Source organism: Camelina sativa, chromosome 18 (genome assembly GCF_000633955.1).
Source record: "Camelina sativa cultivar DH55 chromosome 18, Cs, whole genome shotgun sequence".
NCBI lineage: Eukaryota > Viridiplantae > Streptophyta > Magnoliopsida > Brassicales > Brassicaceae > Camelina > Camelina sativa.
In genome coordinates this window covers 9,187,328-9,206,424 of record NC_025702.1, presented here as the reverse complement: position 1 = coordinate 9,206,424, position 19,097 = coordinate 9,187,328, and the positions used below count along the sequence as shown (strand labels likewise).

At 36.8% G+C, this 19,097-nt stretch overlaps 2 protein-coding genes and 3 pseudogenes across 2 annotated transcripts in view; all 5 read left to right on the top strand.

The window, feature by feature from the left end:
* Window positions 1–2,524, top strand: part of LOC104760914 (importin subunit alpha-5-like) — a 3,444-nt gene extending 920 nt beyond the window's left edge. The window contains exons 2-10 of the mRNA XM_010483906.2: window positions 41–134; window positions 226–317; window positions 396–527; window positions 611–796; window positions 885–1,048; window positions 1,141–1,219; window positions 1,503–1,631; window positions 1,756–1,883; window positions 1,968–2,524. Of these exons, the coding sequence (XP_010482208.1) occupies window positions 41–134; window positions 226–317; window positions 396–527; window positions 611–796; window positions 885–1,048; window positions 1,141–1,219; window positions 1,503–1,631; window positions 1,756–1,883; window positions 1,968–2,352 (1,389 nt within the window). The 3' untranslated portion in view covers window positions 2,353–2,524. The remainder of the gene's footprint in view (window positions 1–40; window positions 135–225; window positions 318–395; window positions 528–610; window positions 797–884; window positions 1,049–1,140; window positions 1,220–1,502; window positions 1,632–1,755; window positions 1,884–1,967) is intronic.
* Window positions 3,014–5,271, top strand: LOC104763287 (annotated as a pseudogene).
* Window positions 7,826–9,842, top strand: LOC104760915 (importin subunit alpha-1-like). The gene is made up of 7 exons (XM_019240352.1): window positions 7,826–8,148; window positions 8,228–8,334; window positions 8,460–8,594; window positions 8,675–8,753; window positions 8,938–9,072; window positions 9,185–9,312; window positions 9,395–9,842. Exons 4-7 carry the CDS (start codon window positions 8,718–8,720, stop codon window positions 9,690–9,692), a joined length of 597 nt encoding a protein of 198 aa, XP_019095897.1. The 5' UTR covers window positions 7,826–8,148; window positions 8,228–8,334; window positions 8,460–8,594; window positions 8,675–8,717; the 3' UTR covers window positions 9,693–9,842.
* Window positions 9,692–14,842, top strand: LOC104763286 (annotated as a pseudogene).
* Window positions 17,966–19,097, top strand: part of LOC104763284 — a 3,762-nt pseudogene continuing 2,630 nt past the window's right edge.

Sequence of the window (19,097 nt, the reverse complement as noted above, 5' to 3'; positions counted from 1 at the left end):
TTAATTTGATTTTGAGTTAATTTGATTCATGGTTGTGTAGTTGGAGGTTTCGGATATGATTGCTGGGGTTTTCTCGGATGATCCTTCGTTGCAGCTTGAATCCACGACTCGGTTCAGGAGGGTTCTATCATTAGGTAAAAGTCTTCAACTTTTTCTTGATCTCGATTTGAAAAGGTGCGACCTTTTTATCATTTACTCGAGTGGTTTCTCTTGTATATTGTTCAGAAAGAACTCCACCTATCGATAGCGTGATAAAATGTGGAGTTGTGCCACGTTTTGTTGAGTTTCTTAAGAAGGATGATTACCCTAGGATTCAGGTTTGAAGAGAAAAGTTTCCATCTTTTGATGATTTAGTGTTGTAATCTTTGGTTCTGAAATTTTTCATCTTTTTATAGTTTGAGGCGGCTTGGGCTTTAACAAATATTGCTTCTGGAACATCTGAGCATACCAAGGTCGTGATTGATCTTGGTGCTGTTCCACTCTTTGTTCAGCTTCTTGCTTCCCCTGATGATGATGTCCGTGAGCAGGTATAGTTAGTGCTTTTGTTAATATCAATGCTTATGATCTTGTATATGAGTTCAAATTCTGAAATTTACAGTTACTTATTTAGGCTTTATGGGGACTGGGTAATGTTGCTGGTGATTCAGTACATTGCCGTGACTTTGTTCTTAACTTTGGGGCATTGACTCCACTGTTGCATCAGCTGAATAAGAATGCTACCCTGCCCATACTTAGAGTTGCCACTTGGACTTTATCAAACTTCTTCCGTGGCAAGCCTTTGCCGCCCTTTGACCTGGTATTCTTACTTATCTCTCTCTATCTATAGGCTCTGTTCCCTCATTTTATATAAGTGAAACACTTGACTTATGAAACATGATTAACAGGTGAAACCTGCTCTCCCTGCTCTTGAACGACTTGTTCATTCGAATGATGAAGAAGTCTTGGTAGATGCTTGCTGGGCACTTTCGAATCTGTCTGATGGTTCAAATGAAAAAATCCAAGGCCTGATCGAGGCTGGTGTTGTCCCAAGACTAGTTGAACTTATCAAGTTAGTTGTTCTCCAGTAAAAATAACTTTAACCTGATGTTGCTACTTGCTACAGGTTCGGATTATGAAGGTTGACAATTTTTTCTTTTGCAGACACCTTTCTCCTTTTGTACTTATTCCTGCACTTCGTACCATTGGGAATATAGCTTCTGGAAATCATCAGCAGACCCAGGTATGTAATTCATATTCTATTTATGGAACCTTCAAGAAAACTTGTGTTGTCCTCCGTGTGAATGTAGTGTTTTTCAAAGCAATATCACAGCTTATTTTTTTATCCTATATCTTGGATGATTATATTACTATAGTAATATTAATAGATAGAATCCAGAGCCTGGAGAACACTTCATTATATGTTGCTTGAGTACAATGTTGAGATCAGAATTTGTAACCAAAGTACAAAGTGGAAGAAGTCTTCGCTTGAGATCTGAAATAACTCTTTGAAATTATTTCTTCAGTGTGTGATCAAGTGTGGCGTTGTACCCGTTCTTGCGGACCTGATTCGCCAAAACCATACGAAAGGCATAATGAGGGAAGCTTGCTGGACGATTTCAAACATCACTGCAGGCATTGGAGACCAAATTCAGGTGAGAGAAGTTTGTGTTACTTTATCACTGCAGGCATTAGTTTTTGATTATTTAATACTGTGCAGTACTAGCCATTCTGTTTCTATCACTAATTATATTCTGTTTTGTCTTTCTTTTTAAACAGTCAGTTATTGATGCAAATTTGATTCCAAGGTTGGTCAGCCTGGCTCCAAAAGCTGAGTTTGACATAAAGAAAGAAGTTGTATGGGCACTTTCAAATGCCTCAGTGTGTGGTTCTCCTAATCAAATAAAGTACTTCCCTGTCTCCTCTATTTTACCACTTTTTCCATGCCTTATTGATCATCAATTCAGAAAATCTCTATTGGTGTGATCCAGATACTTGGTGGAGCAGGGTTGCATAAAACCTTTATGTGACATCCTGGTGTGTCCAGATCTTAGAATCATCTCAGTGAGTCTAGATGGATTGGAAAAGATTTTGAACGCTGGAGAGGTTGAGAAGAAGAAGACAGGAGACGTGAATTCATATTGTCAAATGATTGAAGATGAGGAAGGGCTAGAAAAGATTGAGAACCTGCAGCACCATGACAACAATGAAATCTACGAGAAGGCAGTGAAGATTCTGGAAACATACTGGCTTGAAGAGGAAGGTGAAGGGTTAGTGGACATGCTGAAACCTCAAGGACAAGGTGATGATGTATTGCAGACTTCAAGTTCAAGTTCTCATCCGGGCTTCCAGTTTGAATTCTTCTCGTTAAGATGATGATCCCACACAATCTGATATTAGATTTGATGTAAAAAAAAATAGCCTCTGACAGTGACAGTGAACAAACCGTGTGCACATATGGTAGGTCAAACTGAAAGAGTGAGTTAAGTGTCAGTTTCTTGATGACATTAGGCTTTACCTGAGATAATAGAGTTGTTTCTTGTGATAAGTTTTGTTTGCTGCAGCATCTGGTGTTTTAGAGTATCCCTGATCACACACCACTCTCGCTTTCTCTCTGACACTCTTCTTTACTCTCTTCTCTGCATCTTTTCTCTAAAACCTTAACCAGATTGATTCTTACTTATGCTTGATCTCTGTTTACAAACCTTAGATTCCCCAATCGAGATTGAACCGACTCTAACCTATACGCCTAACTAATTGAAATTTGGATTTGATTAAACCGGAGTTAATCCCATAATTAAATCAAACCAAACCGGTATTTAATTACATTAATTGAAACTAAATGAAACCAAACCGTTTTCTCATAACGATTCCCATTCATCTCTTTATATCGGCCCTTTGACCATTTTTGTTTGCATTCTTGCTCTCAATTGCAAAATTTCTCTACCTCTTTCACTTCTGAGTTGAGATTTCTAGGGTTTCTTTTCAAGTTTCGTGAATCGCTTGGAAGAGAGGTGGTCAAAGAAGAGAGAAAGCCATGTCGCTGAACCCCAAAGGCAAGACCGAGGTTCGTCTAAACGTGTCTCACAAGTAATCAATCAATATCTGGTTTGGGTTTGGGTTTTTGATTGTATTGATTCGTGTAGGTGGACGAAGAGATGATTCAAGGTGTTTACTCAGATGATCCTTTAATACAATCTGAAAACGCTTCCAAGTTCAGAAAGATTCTATCACATGGTACAAAACTACTTCCTCTGTTCTTGATCTCGATCTGAGTGTTTCTTTAAGTTTCTTCTTCTTCTTATATATTCCAGAGGAAAACCCTCCTATTGGTAAGATAATAGAGTCTGGATTTGTGCCTCGTTTCGTTGAGTTTCTTAAGAAGGACGATGACATCGAGCTTCAGGTTTGAAGAAAAAAGTTGCCCATCAATTTGATTTTTGTAATGATTTTGGTTATTTAGTTTGTCCACTAATTCTGATATTCTATGATCGTTAGTTGGATGCTGCTACCGTTCTAAGAATCATTTCTAAAGAGAACACCAAAGTGCTAATAGATCACGGTGCTATTCAAATCTTTTTCCATCTTCTTGCTACTGCTGCTGCTACTGATAGGCTTCGTCTCCTTCTTCTCCATATGGAGGTATTTTACTTCTTGAGATACAAATGCGAGATATGATTTGAAAGTTTTATGTTATTTTACCATAATCTGCAGGCAACAAGGGCACTAGGTAATGTTGCTCATGCTTCAGTAGAATCCCGTGACTATGTTCTACGGTGTGGTGCATTGAGTCCTCTGTTGGCTCAGCTGCATGAGAATACTGACATGTGGATGCTTAGAACCGCCGCTTTTACTTTGTCAGACTTCTGCTTTGGCCAGCCTCGGCCTCCCTTTCGCCAGGTCTTCTATCTTCGATCTCTCTCTCTCTCTCTCTCTCTCTCTCCAGGCTGTTGTTTCCTCAGTTTTTTTTACATTAATAACACATGGAAACATGATTAACAGATGGAACCTGCACTCTCTGCACTTCAGAGAGTTCTACACAGAAATGATGAACAATTCTTGTCAGCTGCTTGTTGGGCACTTTATTTTCTATCTCATGGTCCAAAAGAATATATCCAGAGTTTTATCGATGCTGGTCTTGTCCCAAGACTAGTTCAACTTCTCGGGTTAGTACTTACTCCCAAAACAAAGATTTCAAGCCTTATATTAAGATAATAAAGGCTGACAATTTTTTTTTCTTTTGCAGAAACGATTCTCCATCTGTGGTTGATCGTGCATTAGGTACCATTATGTATCTAACTACTGGAGATAATCAGCAGACAAAAGTATGCTACCTTTAAAAGCACTTCCTGTTGAGTTATCGTAATGTATCTTGAATGATCAAATATATCACTATATATACCGGATACTAGTTGAGAGGATGCAGTGCTTGGCTGCTTGCATTTGTTATATATTGCGTGTGTACAATGTTACGATTGGATTTTGTAACCAAAAGGATCTGGATAGAGAAGTACCTCTTTGAACATTTTTTTTTTCTCAGGTTGTGATAGAGTGTGGTGTTTTACCTCTTCTTGCCAACCTGCTTACTCAAGACTATGCTATAAGATGCAAAAACATAAAGAGGGACGCTTGCTGGGCGATTTCAAACATCACTGCTGGCAGAGAACAAATTCAGGTGACAAGTCTTGGGATTGTGAATGTTGCAGATAACATAAAAACAAATTTACCCTTTTGTTGCTATCACTCACTAATTGTTTTCTATGTGTCTCTCTTTACCCTAATGACAGTCAGTTATTGATGCAAACCTGATTCCAAAGTTGGTCAATTTGGCTCAAAATGCTGAATTTGACATAAAGGAAAAAGCTGTAACGGCAATTTCGCATGCAGCCTTAGGTGGTTCTGATGATCAAATCAGGTACGTCCATGTTTTCTTTCACTTTTTAACATGCTCTTATTATTGATCATCACAAGTCACAGTTTCTATTGATGTGTTTCAGATACTTGGTGGAGCAGGGTTGCATAAAGCCTTTATGTGATCTCCTGGTATGTCCAGAAACAGTAGTCATCTTTAAGTGTCTGTATGGACTGGAGAACATTTTGAGGGCCGGAGAGGCAGAGAGGAACCTAGGAGGCGTGAACTAATACTCTCAGCAGATTGAAGATGCGGAAGGGCTAAGAAAGATTAAGAACCTGAAACATCAAGGAAACAATGTGATCTATATTAAGGCTATGCAGATTCTGATGACATACTGGGCAGAAGAGGATGATGAGCAGACACAACAACCTCCAAGGTAATGATCTCTGTCTCTCAGTTGTGAGAGAACCAAGTTCCAGTTCTTTCTAGCGGATTCAACTTCAGTTACACCAAAAACAAAAACAAAAAATTTTCAACCTGTCGAAAATATCTTTATCTACCTCAAAGAGTGAGTCAATTTCTTTGGTGGACTAATCTTTGGCTCCATTGTTACTTTATACCATACCGTTATATAGCAATATCCTCTAGGGTTTAATTCCGAATCATTTTTTTTTTTTTTTGGCATACGTCTCAAAACGTAAACGCTAATAATCAAATTCTGATCCTTTTCTTGATCACTTTGTTTTCAAATCATGAAAATAAGAGCTGCAGAAATGATCGAACAGAACAAAATTAGTGCTAGTAATAAGAAGACTTGTGCTGATGATTGTCGTACAAGCAAAACCCACCATTGGAAGACCTCATGAACCCTGATTTGGGGAATTCGTCTGATCGTTAAACCAATACGCCTAACAAATTGAAATCTGGGTTTCGGTAAACTTGGATGATTATATTACTATAGCAATATTAATAGATAGAATCCAGAGCCTGGAGAACACTTCATTATATGTTGCTTGAGTATAGTGTTGAGATCAGAATTTGTAACCAAAGTATAAAGTGGAAGAAGTCTTTGTTTGTGTTGTACCCGTTCTTACTTCTTGCCGACCTGCTTCGTCAAAACAATACGAAAGGCATAATGAGGGAAGCTTGCTGGACGATTTCAAACATCACTGCAGGCACTGGAGACCAAATTCAGGTGAGAGAAGTTGGATTTTTTTAACATTTCAAACATTTTTAGATTTTTTAGATATATTGAATTATTAAAAATATAATTTTTAAAAAATTGGATTAACTGTAAAAATGTTTATACAATGATAAGATAAAAAATGCATAAATAAAATAAATATAGAGAAATCTCAAATTTAAGATGACTTATAAATATTTACATTTAAATCGGATAGACTTAAATACTTAATTGTATAAATAGCCTAACTAAACCTAATGTATGTTCTGTTTATTTTCTTTACCTTTTGTGGGAAATATATTGATATAGTTTGAATTTGTGGTGTATTTTTTGTAGTTTATACAAATTTAATCACATATTTGTTATATAGTTTTTTTTATGGTTAAAATTTTATTATTAAGCATAATAAATACATTGATTTAGCATTTTTAAACTTAAACTGCAATCTCAAAAACAAACCTTCCAAAAACTTAATTCCAGATAAAGAAAAACAAAAGCAACTATGCCGTGAATATGAGCTCATATATTCAATTCGATATCAAACTGCAGTTTAGTTCATAAAATTACTCAGTAATAGTTCTTAAGCAAACACTTTTGACCTAAATCCTATAGTTCCATACCAATTTGGACAATGCTCACAAGCTAGAATTTGTTTACATTATAAAGCTGCCGACTTTATTCATAATCTTCAATCATCTAATAAAGAAATACTCTGAAAGTGTCAAATTTCCCTTCTATGCTCGAATCAGCGCGAATACCAAATTCGTAACGAGATTCAGTCGAGACAAATCAAAACTTTTCTTCTACCCAAAATGACGAACACAAAGGTAAATCAGAAAAAAAAAAAAAAAACTTACAAAAAAAGTTTTAGATTCAGAGATATATGGCGAGACATTTTATTTTCCACATGATCTAGGTCTTGGCTTTTGCTTAACTCATGGAATTTGAATCGAAAACATGAAAAGAGGCAGCTGCTAGAAGGAGAATTATTTTATTTAGGTTTATTATGTCTTTTTCTTTTAATTATTTGAGAAGATAGACAAACTTAAAAAATATACGGTTTTGTTTTTTAGTTGGGTTGTGGACAAACTTAAAAAATATACGGTTTTGTTTTTTAGTTGGGTTGTGGGCTGGGCTGGACATGTATGTTTTATATGTTTTAATTAAAAGAGCAGGCTTGTAAACCAAAAATATGAGAGAGACATACACATGACTATTGCTAATTCAATTTCTATTGGTAGTATATGATGATTTGTATTAATTATTATATTTTGATTGGTTAACTTGATGTGTCACCAAAAGTTAAAGCTGAATTGTCAAACACTTCTACTTTTATTGTATTGACTAAATCAAACCAAACCAAACCGGTATTTAATTACATTAATTGAAACTTAATCAAACCAAACCGGTTTCTCATACCGATCATTAAAAGAGAGGTGGTCAAAGAAAGAGAGATTTCTAGGGTTTCTCTTCAAGTTTTGTGTATCGCTTAGAAGAGAGGTCAAAGAAGAGAGAAAGCCATGTCGCTGATTCTGAACCCCAAAGCCAAGAAAGAGGTTCGTCTAAACGTTCGTATCACAAGTGATCAAATCAATCTCTGGTTTGGGTTTTGATTGTTAATTCCTGTAGGTGGACAAAGAGATGATTGATGGTGTTCTGTCAGATGATCCTTCAATGCAGTCTGAATACGCTTTCAAGTTCCGAAAGTTTCTTGAACATGGTACAAAATCTGTTTACTTTTTCTTGATCTCCATATCTGAATGGTTCTTTAAGTTTCTTCTTCTTCTTCTTATATATTCCCAGAGGAAAACCCTCCAATTGATAAGATAATAGAGTTTGGAGTTGTGCCTCGTTTCGTTGAGTTTTTTTAAGAAGGAAGATGACATCGAGCTTCAGGTTTGAAGGAAAAAGTTGCCCATCATTAATTGATTTTTGTAATGATTTTGGTTATTTAATTTATCCACTAGTTCTGATATTCGATGATCGTTAGTTGGATGCTGCTACCGTTCTAAGAATCATTTCTGAAGAGAACACCAAAGTGCTAATAGATCACGGTGCTATTCAAATCTTTTTCCACCTTCTTGCTACTGCTGCTGCTACTGATAGGCTTCGTCTCCTTCTTCTCCATATGGAGGTATTTTACTTCTTGTAGATACAAATGCATGCGAGAGATATGAGTTGAAATTTTTATGTTATTTTACCATAATCTGCAGGCTACAATGGCACTAGGTAATGTTGCTTGTGCTTCAGTAGAATCCCGTTACTATGTTCTACTATGTCAGCCTTCTGCTCTGTCCACCCTCCGCCTCCCTTTCGCCAGGTATTCTAGCTACTCTCTCTCTCTCTCTCTCTCTCTCTCTCTCTCTCTCTCTCTCTCTCTCTCTCCAGGACTTTGTTTCCTCAGTTTATATACATTAATAACACACATGGAAACATGATTAACAGATGGAACCTGCACTCTCTGCACTTCAGAGAGTTCTTCACAGAAATGATGAACAATTCCTGCACTTTATTTTCTATCTCATAGTCCAAAAGAATATATCCAGAGTTTTATCGATGCTGGTCTGTTCAACTTCTCGGGTTAATACTTACTCCCAAAACAAAGATTTCAAGCCTTATGTTTAGGTAATAAAGGCTGACCATTTTTTTTCCTTTTGCAGAAACGCTTCTCCATCTGTGATTCATCATGCATTAGGTACCATTATGTATCTAACTACTGGAGATAATCAGCAGACAAAAGTATGTTACCTTTAAAAGCACTTCTTGTTGAGTTATCGTAATGTATCTTGAATGATCAAATATATTACTATATATACCGGATATCACTCTATCACTGATATGCTTGCATTTGTTACGATTGGATATTGTAACCAAAAGGCTCTGGATAGAGAAGTACCTCTTTGAACATTTTTTTCTTTCTCAGGTTGTGATAGAGTGTGGTGTTTTACCTCTTCTTGCCAACCTGCTTACTCAAGACTATGCTATAAGATTCAAAAACATAAATAGGGACGCTTGCTGGGCGATTTCAAACATCACTGCTGGCAGAGAACAAATTCAGGTGACAAGTCTTGGGATTGTGAATGTTGCAGATAACATAAAAACAAATTTACCCTTTTGTTGCTATCACTCACTAATTGTTTTCTATGTGTCTCTCTTTACCCTAATGACAGTCAGTTATTGATGCAAACCTGATTCCAAAGTTGGTCAATTTGGCTCAAAATGCTGAATTTGACATAAAGGAAAAAGCTGTAAGGGCAATTTCACATGCAGCCTTAGGTGGTTCTGATGATCAAATCAAGTACGTCCATGTCTTCTTTCACTTCTTAACATGCTCTTATTGTTGATCATTACAAGTCACAGTTTCTATTGATGTGTTTCAGATACTTGGTGGAGCAGGGTTGCATAAAGCCTTTATGTGATTTCCTGGTATGTCCAGAAACAGCAGTCATTTTTAAGTGTCTGTATGGACTGGAAAACATTTTGATGGCCGGAGAAGCAGAGAGGAACATAGGAGGCGTGAACTATTACTCTCAGCAGATTGAAGATGCGGAAGGGCTAGAAAAGATTAAGAACCTGAAACATCACGGAAGCAATGTGATCAACATTAAGGCTATGCAGATTCTGGAGACATACTGGGCAGAAGATGATGATGAGCAGACACAACAAACTCCGAAGTGATGATCTCTGGTCTCTCAGTTGTGAGAGAACCAAGTTACAAATCTTTCTAGCGGATTTAACTTCAGTTGAAATGTATAATTAGAAATGTACACCAAAAACAAAAACAAAAAACTTTCAAACTGTTGGAAAATCTGTATCTACTTATGAGTTCCCGACACAATCTTGGAATGGAACCAAAAACTCAAGAGTGAGTCAAGTTCTTTGGTGGAAATCTTTGGCTCCATTGTTACTTTATACCGTACCGTTATTTAGCAATAGGATTTAAATCCTAACCAATTTTTTTCTTTTTGTTTTTTTGTTGGCACTATCCTATGGTGTTTTCTCAGATGATCATTCAATGTCTACATACGCTACCATGTTCAGAGATTTTCTGAAACATGGTACAAAAACTTCCTCCTCTGTTTAAGCTGTGGTGCATTGAGTCCACTGTTGGCTCAGCTGCATGAGAATACTCGAATGCCCATGCTTAAAATCGCCACTCCCACTTTGTCAAACTTCTGCTCTGGCCAGCCTCGGCCTCCCATCGCCAGGTCTTACAGCTTCTCTCTCTCTCTCTCTCTCTCGAGGGTTTGTTTCTCAGTTTGTGTACATATATATTAACACACATGGAAACATGATTAACAGATGGAACCTGCACTCTCTGCACTTCAGAGAGTTCTTCATAGAAATGATGAAGAACTTTTATTCTTGGCACTTTTATTCTCTATCTGATGGTTGAAAAGAAAATATCCAGAGTTTTATCGACGCTGCTGGTCTTGTCCCAACACTAGTTCAACTTCTCGGGTTAGTAATCTTACTCCTCCAAAACAAAAATTTTAAGCCTTCGCTACATGTTTTGATAATGAAGGCTGACCATTTTGTTTCGTTTGTAGATACGGTGCTCCATGTATGACTAATCCGGCATTAGGTACCATTATGAATCTAACTAACGGAGACAATCAGCAGACCGAAGTATGTACTCTTATACTCAATATATGTTTCCTTTTAAAACACATTTTTTCGTTGAGTTATCATAATGTCTCTTAAATGATTAAATATATCACTATATATACTGATAAATTTAGAGGATACAGTGCTTGCATTGTTATATATGGCTTGTGTACAATGTTACGATTAGATTTTGTAACCAAACTACAAAATGCCTAGGCTCTGGATAAACCTCTTTGAACTTAATTTTTCTCAGGTTGTGATAGAGAGTGTGGTGTTTTACCTGCTCTTGCCAACCTGCTTATTCTAAATTATGTTCTAATATGGAAAGACATAAAGAAGGACACTTGCAGGACGATATCAAACATCACTGCAGGCACTGAAGAACATATTCAGGTGACAATTTGTTTATTTAAGAATGTTGCAGATAACATAAAAAGCAAATTTACCCCTTCTGTAGCTATAAATAATTGTTTTCTATCTCTGTCTTTCTTTACCCCTAATGTATTAACAGTCAGTTATTGATGAAAATTTGATCCAAACATTGGTCAATATGGCTCAAAATGCTGAATTTGACATAAAGGAAGAAGTCGTATGGGAATTTCAAATGCAACTTCAGGTTGTTCTCATGATCAAATAAAGTACGTATCCCTATGATCTTCTCTCTTTTTTCACTTTTTAACATGCTTATTGATCATCAAGTCAGAGTGTCCGATCCATTGGTGTGATTCAGATACTTGGTGGAGCAGGGTTGCATCAGACCTTTATGTGATCTCCTGGTATGTCCAGATCCAGTGATCATCTCAGTATGTCTGGATGAATTGGAAATCATTTTGAAGGCCGGAGAGGCAGAGAGGAACATAGGAGACGTGAACTATCACTCTGTGCTGATTGAAGATGAGAAAGGGCTAGAAAAGATTCAGAACCTGCAACACCACGAAAGCAATGAGATGAGAAAGGGCTAAAAAAGATTCAGAACCTGCAACATCTTTGATGGATGGTCAAAACTCCAAGAGTTAGTCAAGTACTTGGTGTAAGCTTTGGCTCCATTGTTCAAGTTTCTTGGAGTCTGCTTTGAGTTGTTATCTGTGCTATAAACCAAAGCAGAACCTTTGCTGATCAAAGAACAATGTTAACGTATTTTTATTAATATTGTCACTTCTGACTAGGAGATTGACAAATTCAACATTACACACAACACAAGCTCACTATCTCATTTGGAACCATGCAGAATAAATAGTATATGGTCTGAATCCTATACATTTCTACTTAGGGATATAATAACCAAATGCATCTGATCTAATATTGACAAACAAACATTTTTATATATACCATAAATATATCAAGCTTCCATTATCTACAAGTTTAAAAGCTTATAATTTGTATCTCTATATACTAAATTAGAAAGAGAAAATGGATATCCAGCATCAATGCAAATGTAAGATTTGATTTACAAACTTTTAAATTTTGTTAAATGCCATATACTGACTCGTACTGATTGTGCTAATACTAGTAGCAAACCCCCTTTTTGGCCTGGTGGTAGACGACTCTTTGTTAAACCCTAATTTCACTTCCCAATAAGGGTTCTGATCTCAGCTTAATTAATTGAAATTTGGGTTTGATAAAACCGGCATTGAACCCAAAACCAAATTTGAATCGATTTAATTGGAGTTAAACCAGATTTAAATCCCAATTCAATCAAACCAAACCGGTTTTCTGATAACGATCATTAGAAAACCGTCTTTTTTTTCTTGTTCGCTTCTTTGAATTCATCTGTTGATTTTATTCTTTTTCCGCTCCTTCACCATTTTTGTTTGTCAATTGCAAAATTTCTCTGCCTCTTTCACATTTCAGTTGAGTTTTCTTTAAGTTTCGTAAACTGTTTTTGGAGAGGTCGAAGAAGGGAGAGAGAGAAAGCCACGTCGCTAGTAGAACCCCCAAGCTTTGTCGTCTCTTAAACGATCCCACACGATGTTCTCAGAATCACAGAGTTTGCTCGAGGGGCTTTTCTCAGCTGTTCCTTCAAGACAGTTTAAATCCGCTGCCAAGATCAACACGATTCTAGCAAAGAGTAATACTTATCTCTGTTTACTTTTCTTGGAAAGATTCGTCCTTTAATCATCAAACTCGAATGTCGTTTCTTTAAGTTTTTGTGCTCTTCTTATCATATCTCTGTCCCAGGTTTTTCAGAAATAGGGCCTCTTGATACCGAACAGCTGATACGATCTGGAGTTATACCTCGTTTGGTTCACTTTCTTGGCGTGAAAGATTTCCCTGAGCTTCATGTTAGAAGAAATTACAAAACCCTAATCAAATTGTTCTTTTTTACGATCTCAGTGTACTCTTTGATTCCGATATTTTTCAACGATCTTTTAATAGTATGAGGCAGCTTGCGGTCTAACAAGCATTGCTGCTTTTTTTTTGTTTTTTTTTTTTTTTTTGTCAACAAGCATTGCTGCTTATAGACCGGATCTGTTAGTTGCTCACAATGCTGTTCCAATCTTAGTCGAGCTTATTATTGCTTCAAATAGAGATTATGTCCGCGAGCAGGTAAGCATTGTACTTCTTCTTTTTTTTTTGGTTAGATATGATTGCTTTTGTCACAGATATGTATTTTTAACATTTGTCTTTGCAGGCTATATGGGCGTTGTGTAATGTTGCTGGTCATCCAAGACACCGTGACTATGTTCTTTACTGTGGGGCTTTGTTGCCGCTGTTGCATCTGCTGTCCAAGGATACTACTAACTTGTCGATGCTCAGATTTGCTACTCTGACTTTGTGTCACTTGTGTCGTGGCATGCCTCCGCCTACCTTCGACCAGGTCTTCTTACCTCTCTCTCTCTCTCTCTGTTTCTTCTGTTTGTATACGCCCAATACTCTTTAAGATCTGAATGCATTGATTAACAGGTGAAACATGCACTTGAACTACATCTTCATTCAAATAATGAAAGAGTCTTGGGAAATGTTTGCTCGGGCATTCAGTATGTGTGCGATGGTTCAGAAGATGGAATCCAGAGTGTGAACGATGCTGGTTTTGTCCCAAAACTAGTTGAATGATACGATTGTACAATGCCACGTCAAGAGGACTCAAGTTGGTTGTTGATGACGTGGACAAAAAGAGAGGAAAGACTCTGATTGTGGAGGAGGGTGGCCGTTACGGGATCAGCTTAAAAGAGCTGTGAAGCTCTTCTTCTTCATGATGCTGAATGTTGAATATTGTGAAGATTGGTCAAGCGATGTGCTTGTGGTTGGAGAGGTGAGCTAGAGATGTGCTAGTATCTCTCTTATGGTGTGTTGGGAGCTGAGCTAGTGATGTGCTAGTCTCTCTCTGTTCTTATCAGTTAGTTTTAATTGTGTGTTCGTGTAATCAGAGCTTACGGTATCGTAAATCTAACATTGAACTTCTCCGGTTAGTACTTGTCATGATTAACCCTTTTGTGACATGTTTGGATACTCAAGGCTGACAATTTTTTTGTTTCTTTTGCAGACATCCTTCCCCAGCATCTGTGCTTACTCCTGTACTGCATACCATTGGCACTATAGTTAACAAATGTGATCACCAGATCCAAGTATGTAATTCATATTCCATTTATTTTGTCCAATCTTGTGGAGTTATCGTTTATCGAAAGCGTATTATTTTCATGATGTCTCTAGAATGTTTATGTAACTACACCACTGTTAGTAGAGAGGACTCAGTGCTTGCTTTGTTAATGTTATGATTAGATTTTGTCGTCCTTTTCTTGTCACTTTTTGTAGTTTTCTTTTGCTTATTGATCAATCAATTTACAAATCTCCATTGGTGTGATTCAGATACTTGGTGGAGCAGGGTTGCAGAAAACCTTTATGTGATCTCCTGTTACATCCAGATCCATTGACCATCTCAGCGTGTCTGAATGGATTGGAAAATATTTTGAAGGTTGGAGAGGCAGAGATGAACATAGGAGACGTGAACAATTACACTCTACAGATTGAATACGCGGAAGGTCTAGAAAATCTTGAGAACCTGCAACGCCACGAAAACAACGAGATCTACGAGAAGGCTTTGAAGATTCTGGAGATATACCGGGGTGTATAGGATAATGAGAAGACACAACAGCCTCCAAGGTGATGGTTCTCGGCGACATTTTGGTCTCTCTAGTACATAACTGGTTCCGTCAATTGAAAGTAGTAACAGAGTCGATAGAAGAGCTTTGGCTCCATTTGTAAAGGTTTCATGGAATATATTGATTGGCTTCAAGAAATCTGTAATCAACTACTTATTGAAACAAACAAAACAACTTAGCTTTCTATGTGATCACATAAGATTTTTTTTTTTAAACGGTAGAACCATATAAGAGAGAGTGAGGTTAATAATTAAATTTTCCCAATCCTTTTGGAATGTCTCCTGATAAGCCCATTTGCGCAAACAGAGCTATAGAGAGACATTTTTAGGTACATTCATGTCTCGTCTCTTTATCACTTTTTTTCATGCCTTATTGATCATCTTGGAGGAGCAGGGTTGCATAAAACCTTTATGTGACATCATAGTGTGTCCAGATCTAAGAATCATCTCAGTGTGTCTAGAAGGCTTGAAGAGGAAGGTGAAGGGTTAGTGGACATACTGAAACCTCAAGGAAAAGGTGATGAGGTATATCAGACTTCATGTTCAAGTCCAAGTTCAAGTTCTCATCCGGGCTTCCAGTTTGAAATTTACTCGTTAAGATGATGATCCCACACAATCTGATATTAAATCATTTGATATAGAAAACAATAGCCTCTGACATTGGAACCAAAAGCATATACATATGGTAGGTCAAACTCAAAAGAGTGAGTCATGTGTCAGTTTCTTGATGACATTAGGCTTTTACTTGGTTTGTTACTTGCGAGAGTACAGAGATGATAATTATATAAAAGCTTTGCCTCCATATTTCACTGCGTATTCATATAATAAAATCATAAAAAATGAACGGCTAAGATTATAATCTTTTCTCAAACATCATTGACCACCCGAAGTAACCGTAGTCTGTTCCGTATCTGATCAAACACACCACTCTCGCTCTCTCTCTATCTGACACTCTTCTTCACTCTCTTCTGTGGATGTTTTCTCTAAAACCCTAACCAGATTGATTCTTACTTTGCTTGATCTCTGTTTTCAAACAGAGAAATTCCTCGATCGTCCGGCGCCAAGCTTCGATTAAACTCTTAAAAAATCATCTCTATTTGACGATCAGGTCTTAGTAACCATGAAAACAAGAGCTGAAGATATGATCGAACAGAACAACAACAAGAACTGTGCTGATGATTGTGGCACAAGCAAAATTCATCATTGGCGTTGGCGTCGTTATCCTAAGGTTAGGCCTATAAACCCTAATTTCACTCCGATTTGGGCAAAATCGAGATTGATCCGATCCGATCCTAACCAATACGCCCAACGAATTGAAAATTGGGTTTGATTAAACCGGAGTAAAACCTATAAACCAAACTGAATGGCTTAAATTAATCGTAATTATATTAAACGAAACCGGTTTTTAATTAAATTGAAATTGAATCAAACCAAACCGGTTTTCTGATCACGAATATTCGAAAACTGTTTTTTTTTTTCGCTTCTTTACAAGTTCATTCATCTGTTTATAGCCCCTTGACCATTTTTGTTTGCATTCTTTCTTGCTCTGTTCTTTGCCTCTTTCACTTTTCTCCAGCTGAGATTTTTGTTTCTCTTTCAAGTTTTGTAAATCGCTTAGAAGAGAGGTGAAAGAAGAGAGGAAGCCATGTCGCTGAACCCCCAACCCCTGACACAGGTTCGTCTAAACGTGTCTCACAAGTAATCAAATCACTCTCTTGTTTGGGTTTTTATTGTATTGATTCGAAAACGCTTCCAAGTTCAGAAAGATTCTATCACATGGTACAAAACTCTTTCCTCTGTTCTTTACTTTCTTTACTTTTCTTGATCTCGATCTGAGTGTTTCTTCTTATATACTCCAGAGGAAAACCCTCCTATTGATAAGATCATAGAGTCTGGAGTTGTGCCTCGTTTCGATGAGTTTCTTAAGAAGGACGATGACATCGAGCTTCAGGTTTGAAGATAATGTTTCCCATCAATTGATACTGTTATGATTTGTAATTTGTACTGTAATTCTGATATTTCCATGATCGATCGTTAGTATGGTGCTGCTTCCGTTCTACGATTTCTGAAGAGAGCACTGATATGCTCAAATTTACCCTAGAGCTACTCTCTCAAATTAAGAGGTCACTGTAATACTTAGGGGTCGAATTCCACAAGGACTCAAGATTACACAATAAATTATAGAGTTTTACGATTAGGCTAAACAAGATGATTTAAATGAAATAGGCAATGCAAAATATTAAAATAAAACTGTTGTAAATTCAGAAGATCAAAAAGCTAGGTCCAGGGAATTTCTCAGGAAATTACAAAATATTAAATCAATAATTAAATAGGATTCAAGCAATTAAAAATCAAATCTAGAACTTTAAACTCTTTTGTAAAATAAATCAGTTCTCACTGCAAATATTATCTAAATTTAAAACCAGAAAATCCAAATCTCTTTGTAAAATTCTAGGTTAAAAATCAGCTTTAAAAACAAGTTTAGATTGTTCACAAAATTACTAAATCAAATATCTTTGCAAGAATTAATTTTGCTCATCAAAAGGTTTTTGTCAGGAAAATCAATTATATTCTCATATCAATCAATAATCCTAAAATCTAAATCCAGATGGCTAATCAAAGATCTAACATTAAGAACAACCTATGATGAAGATCTAGAAAGATAAAGAATCCTAAATAAACAGATCTAATAACTCATAAAATCCCTGTGAAAAACCCTGAACCTACAAGCAAACTACTCAGCCATATTCAATGAAGAACAAAACATAATTCTGAATAATAAGCAATTGAAATTAAAAGAGTAAAGAGGGAGTTCAAGAATTCTTCTCTCAAAGCAGTTCAGATCTCTCTCCCAAAAGCTCTCAAAATCTCACAGGATTGCTGAAAAATAAAACTTGCTTGAATAAAACTTCAGGGTTTTCTAATACCCCAAAACAATATATATATGTCCTAAAACACGTCAGAGACTTGTGTTGCAATTTAGGAAAACTTTGGGTAAAATTGTAAAACTTCCAATTTTGTGATTCTTCATCGGCTGAAGAGGGTGTCGACCGATGCTCCTAAGTGGTGTCGATCGATGCCCTTGTTTTGATCCGAGTCCATATTGATTCTTCGAGATTTATGCTCCAAAATGATCCAAATTGCTCCACTTTGCTCCTTCTGTGCCAAAGTCCTAGAAAACCTGCAAAGGCTCGAAAACATCCTAGAAAACAACTCAAAAACTCTAAAAAAGACTCATTATATCATGGTTGAAAACTACAAAAACCCTGATATATCAAGCACCAAAGTGCTGATTGATCACGGTGTTATGGAAATCTTTGTCCATCTTCTTGGTAGTGCTACTTCTGATGTTCATCTCCGGTTTCAGGTATTTTACTTCTTGTAGATACGAATGCTTAGGTATGAGTTGAGATTTTGATGTTATTTACCGTAAATGTGCAGGCAACAAGGGCACTAGGTAATGTTGCTCGTGCTTCAGTAGAATCCCGTAACTATGCTCTACGGCGTGGTGCATTGAAACCAGTGTTGGCTCTGCTGAATGAGAATACTCAGATGTGGATGCTTAGAACCGCCACTTGGACTTTGTCAAAATTATTCTCTGGCCAACTTCAGCTTCTCCTTCGCCAGGTCTTCTAGCTTCTATCTCTCTCTCAGCAGGCTTTGTTTCCTCATTTTGTACACATTAACAGATATGGAAACGTGATTAACAGGTGGAGCCTGCACTCTACGCAGTTCAGGAAGTTTTTCATAGAGATGATGAATTTTTTTTGTCAAGTGCTTGTTGGGCACTTTATTTTCTATCTAATGATTCAAAAGAAAGTATCGAGAGATTTATTAACGCTGGTCTTGTCCCAAGACTAGTTCAACTTCTCGGGTTAGTAATCTTACTCCAAAACACAAATTTAAAGCCTTTGCTACATGTTTATAAGATAATGAAGGCTAACAATTTTTTTCTTTTCTTTTGCAGACACGTTTGTCCATCTGTGATTGATCCTGCAGTAGGTACCATTATGATTCTAACTAATGGAGTTAAGCAGCAGACCAAGTATGTTACCTTTAAAACACTTCTTGTTGATTTTATTATAATGTATCTTGAATGATTCAATATATCACTATATATACCGGATATTAGTTGAGAGGATGCACTGCTTGCATTGTTAGATATTGCTTGCGTACAATGTTACGATTGGATTTTGTAACCAAAAGGCTCTGGATATATAAAGTACCTCTTTTGAACATTTGTCTCAGTTTTTGATACATCATGGTGTTTTACCTCCTCTTGCCAACCTGCTTACAAAAGACTATGGTACAACATGGAAAAAAATAAAGAAGGACGCTTGCTGGGCGATTTCAAACATCACTGTAGGCACTGAAGA

Excerpts from the sequence above, each read along its gene's own strand:
- LOC104760915 (XM_019240352.1), top strand. The coding sequence starts at position 8,718 with ATGTATCTAACTACTGGAGATAATCAGCAGACAAAA. Across the intron at positions 8,754-8,937 it reads GAGATAATCAGCAGACAAAA|GTTGTGATAGAGTGTGGTGT; the intron begins GTATGTTACCTT and ends TTTCTTTCTCAG. Across the intron at positions 9,073-9,184 it reads CTGGCAGAGAACAAATTCAG|TCAGTTATTGATGCAAACCT; the intron begins GTGACAAGTCTT and ends CCCTAATGACAG.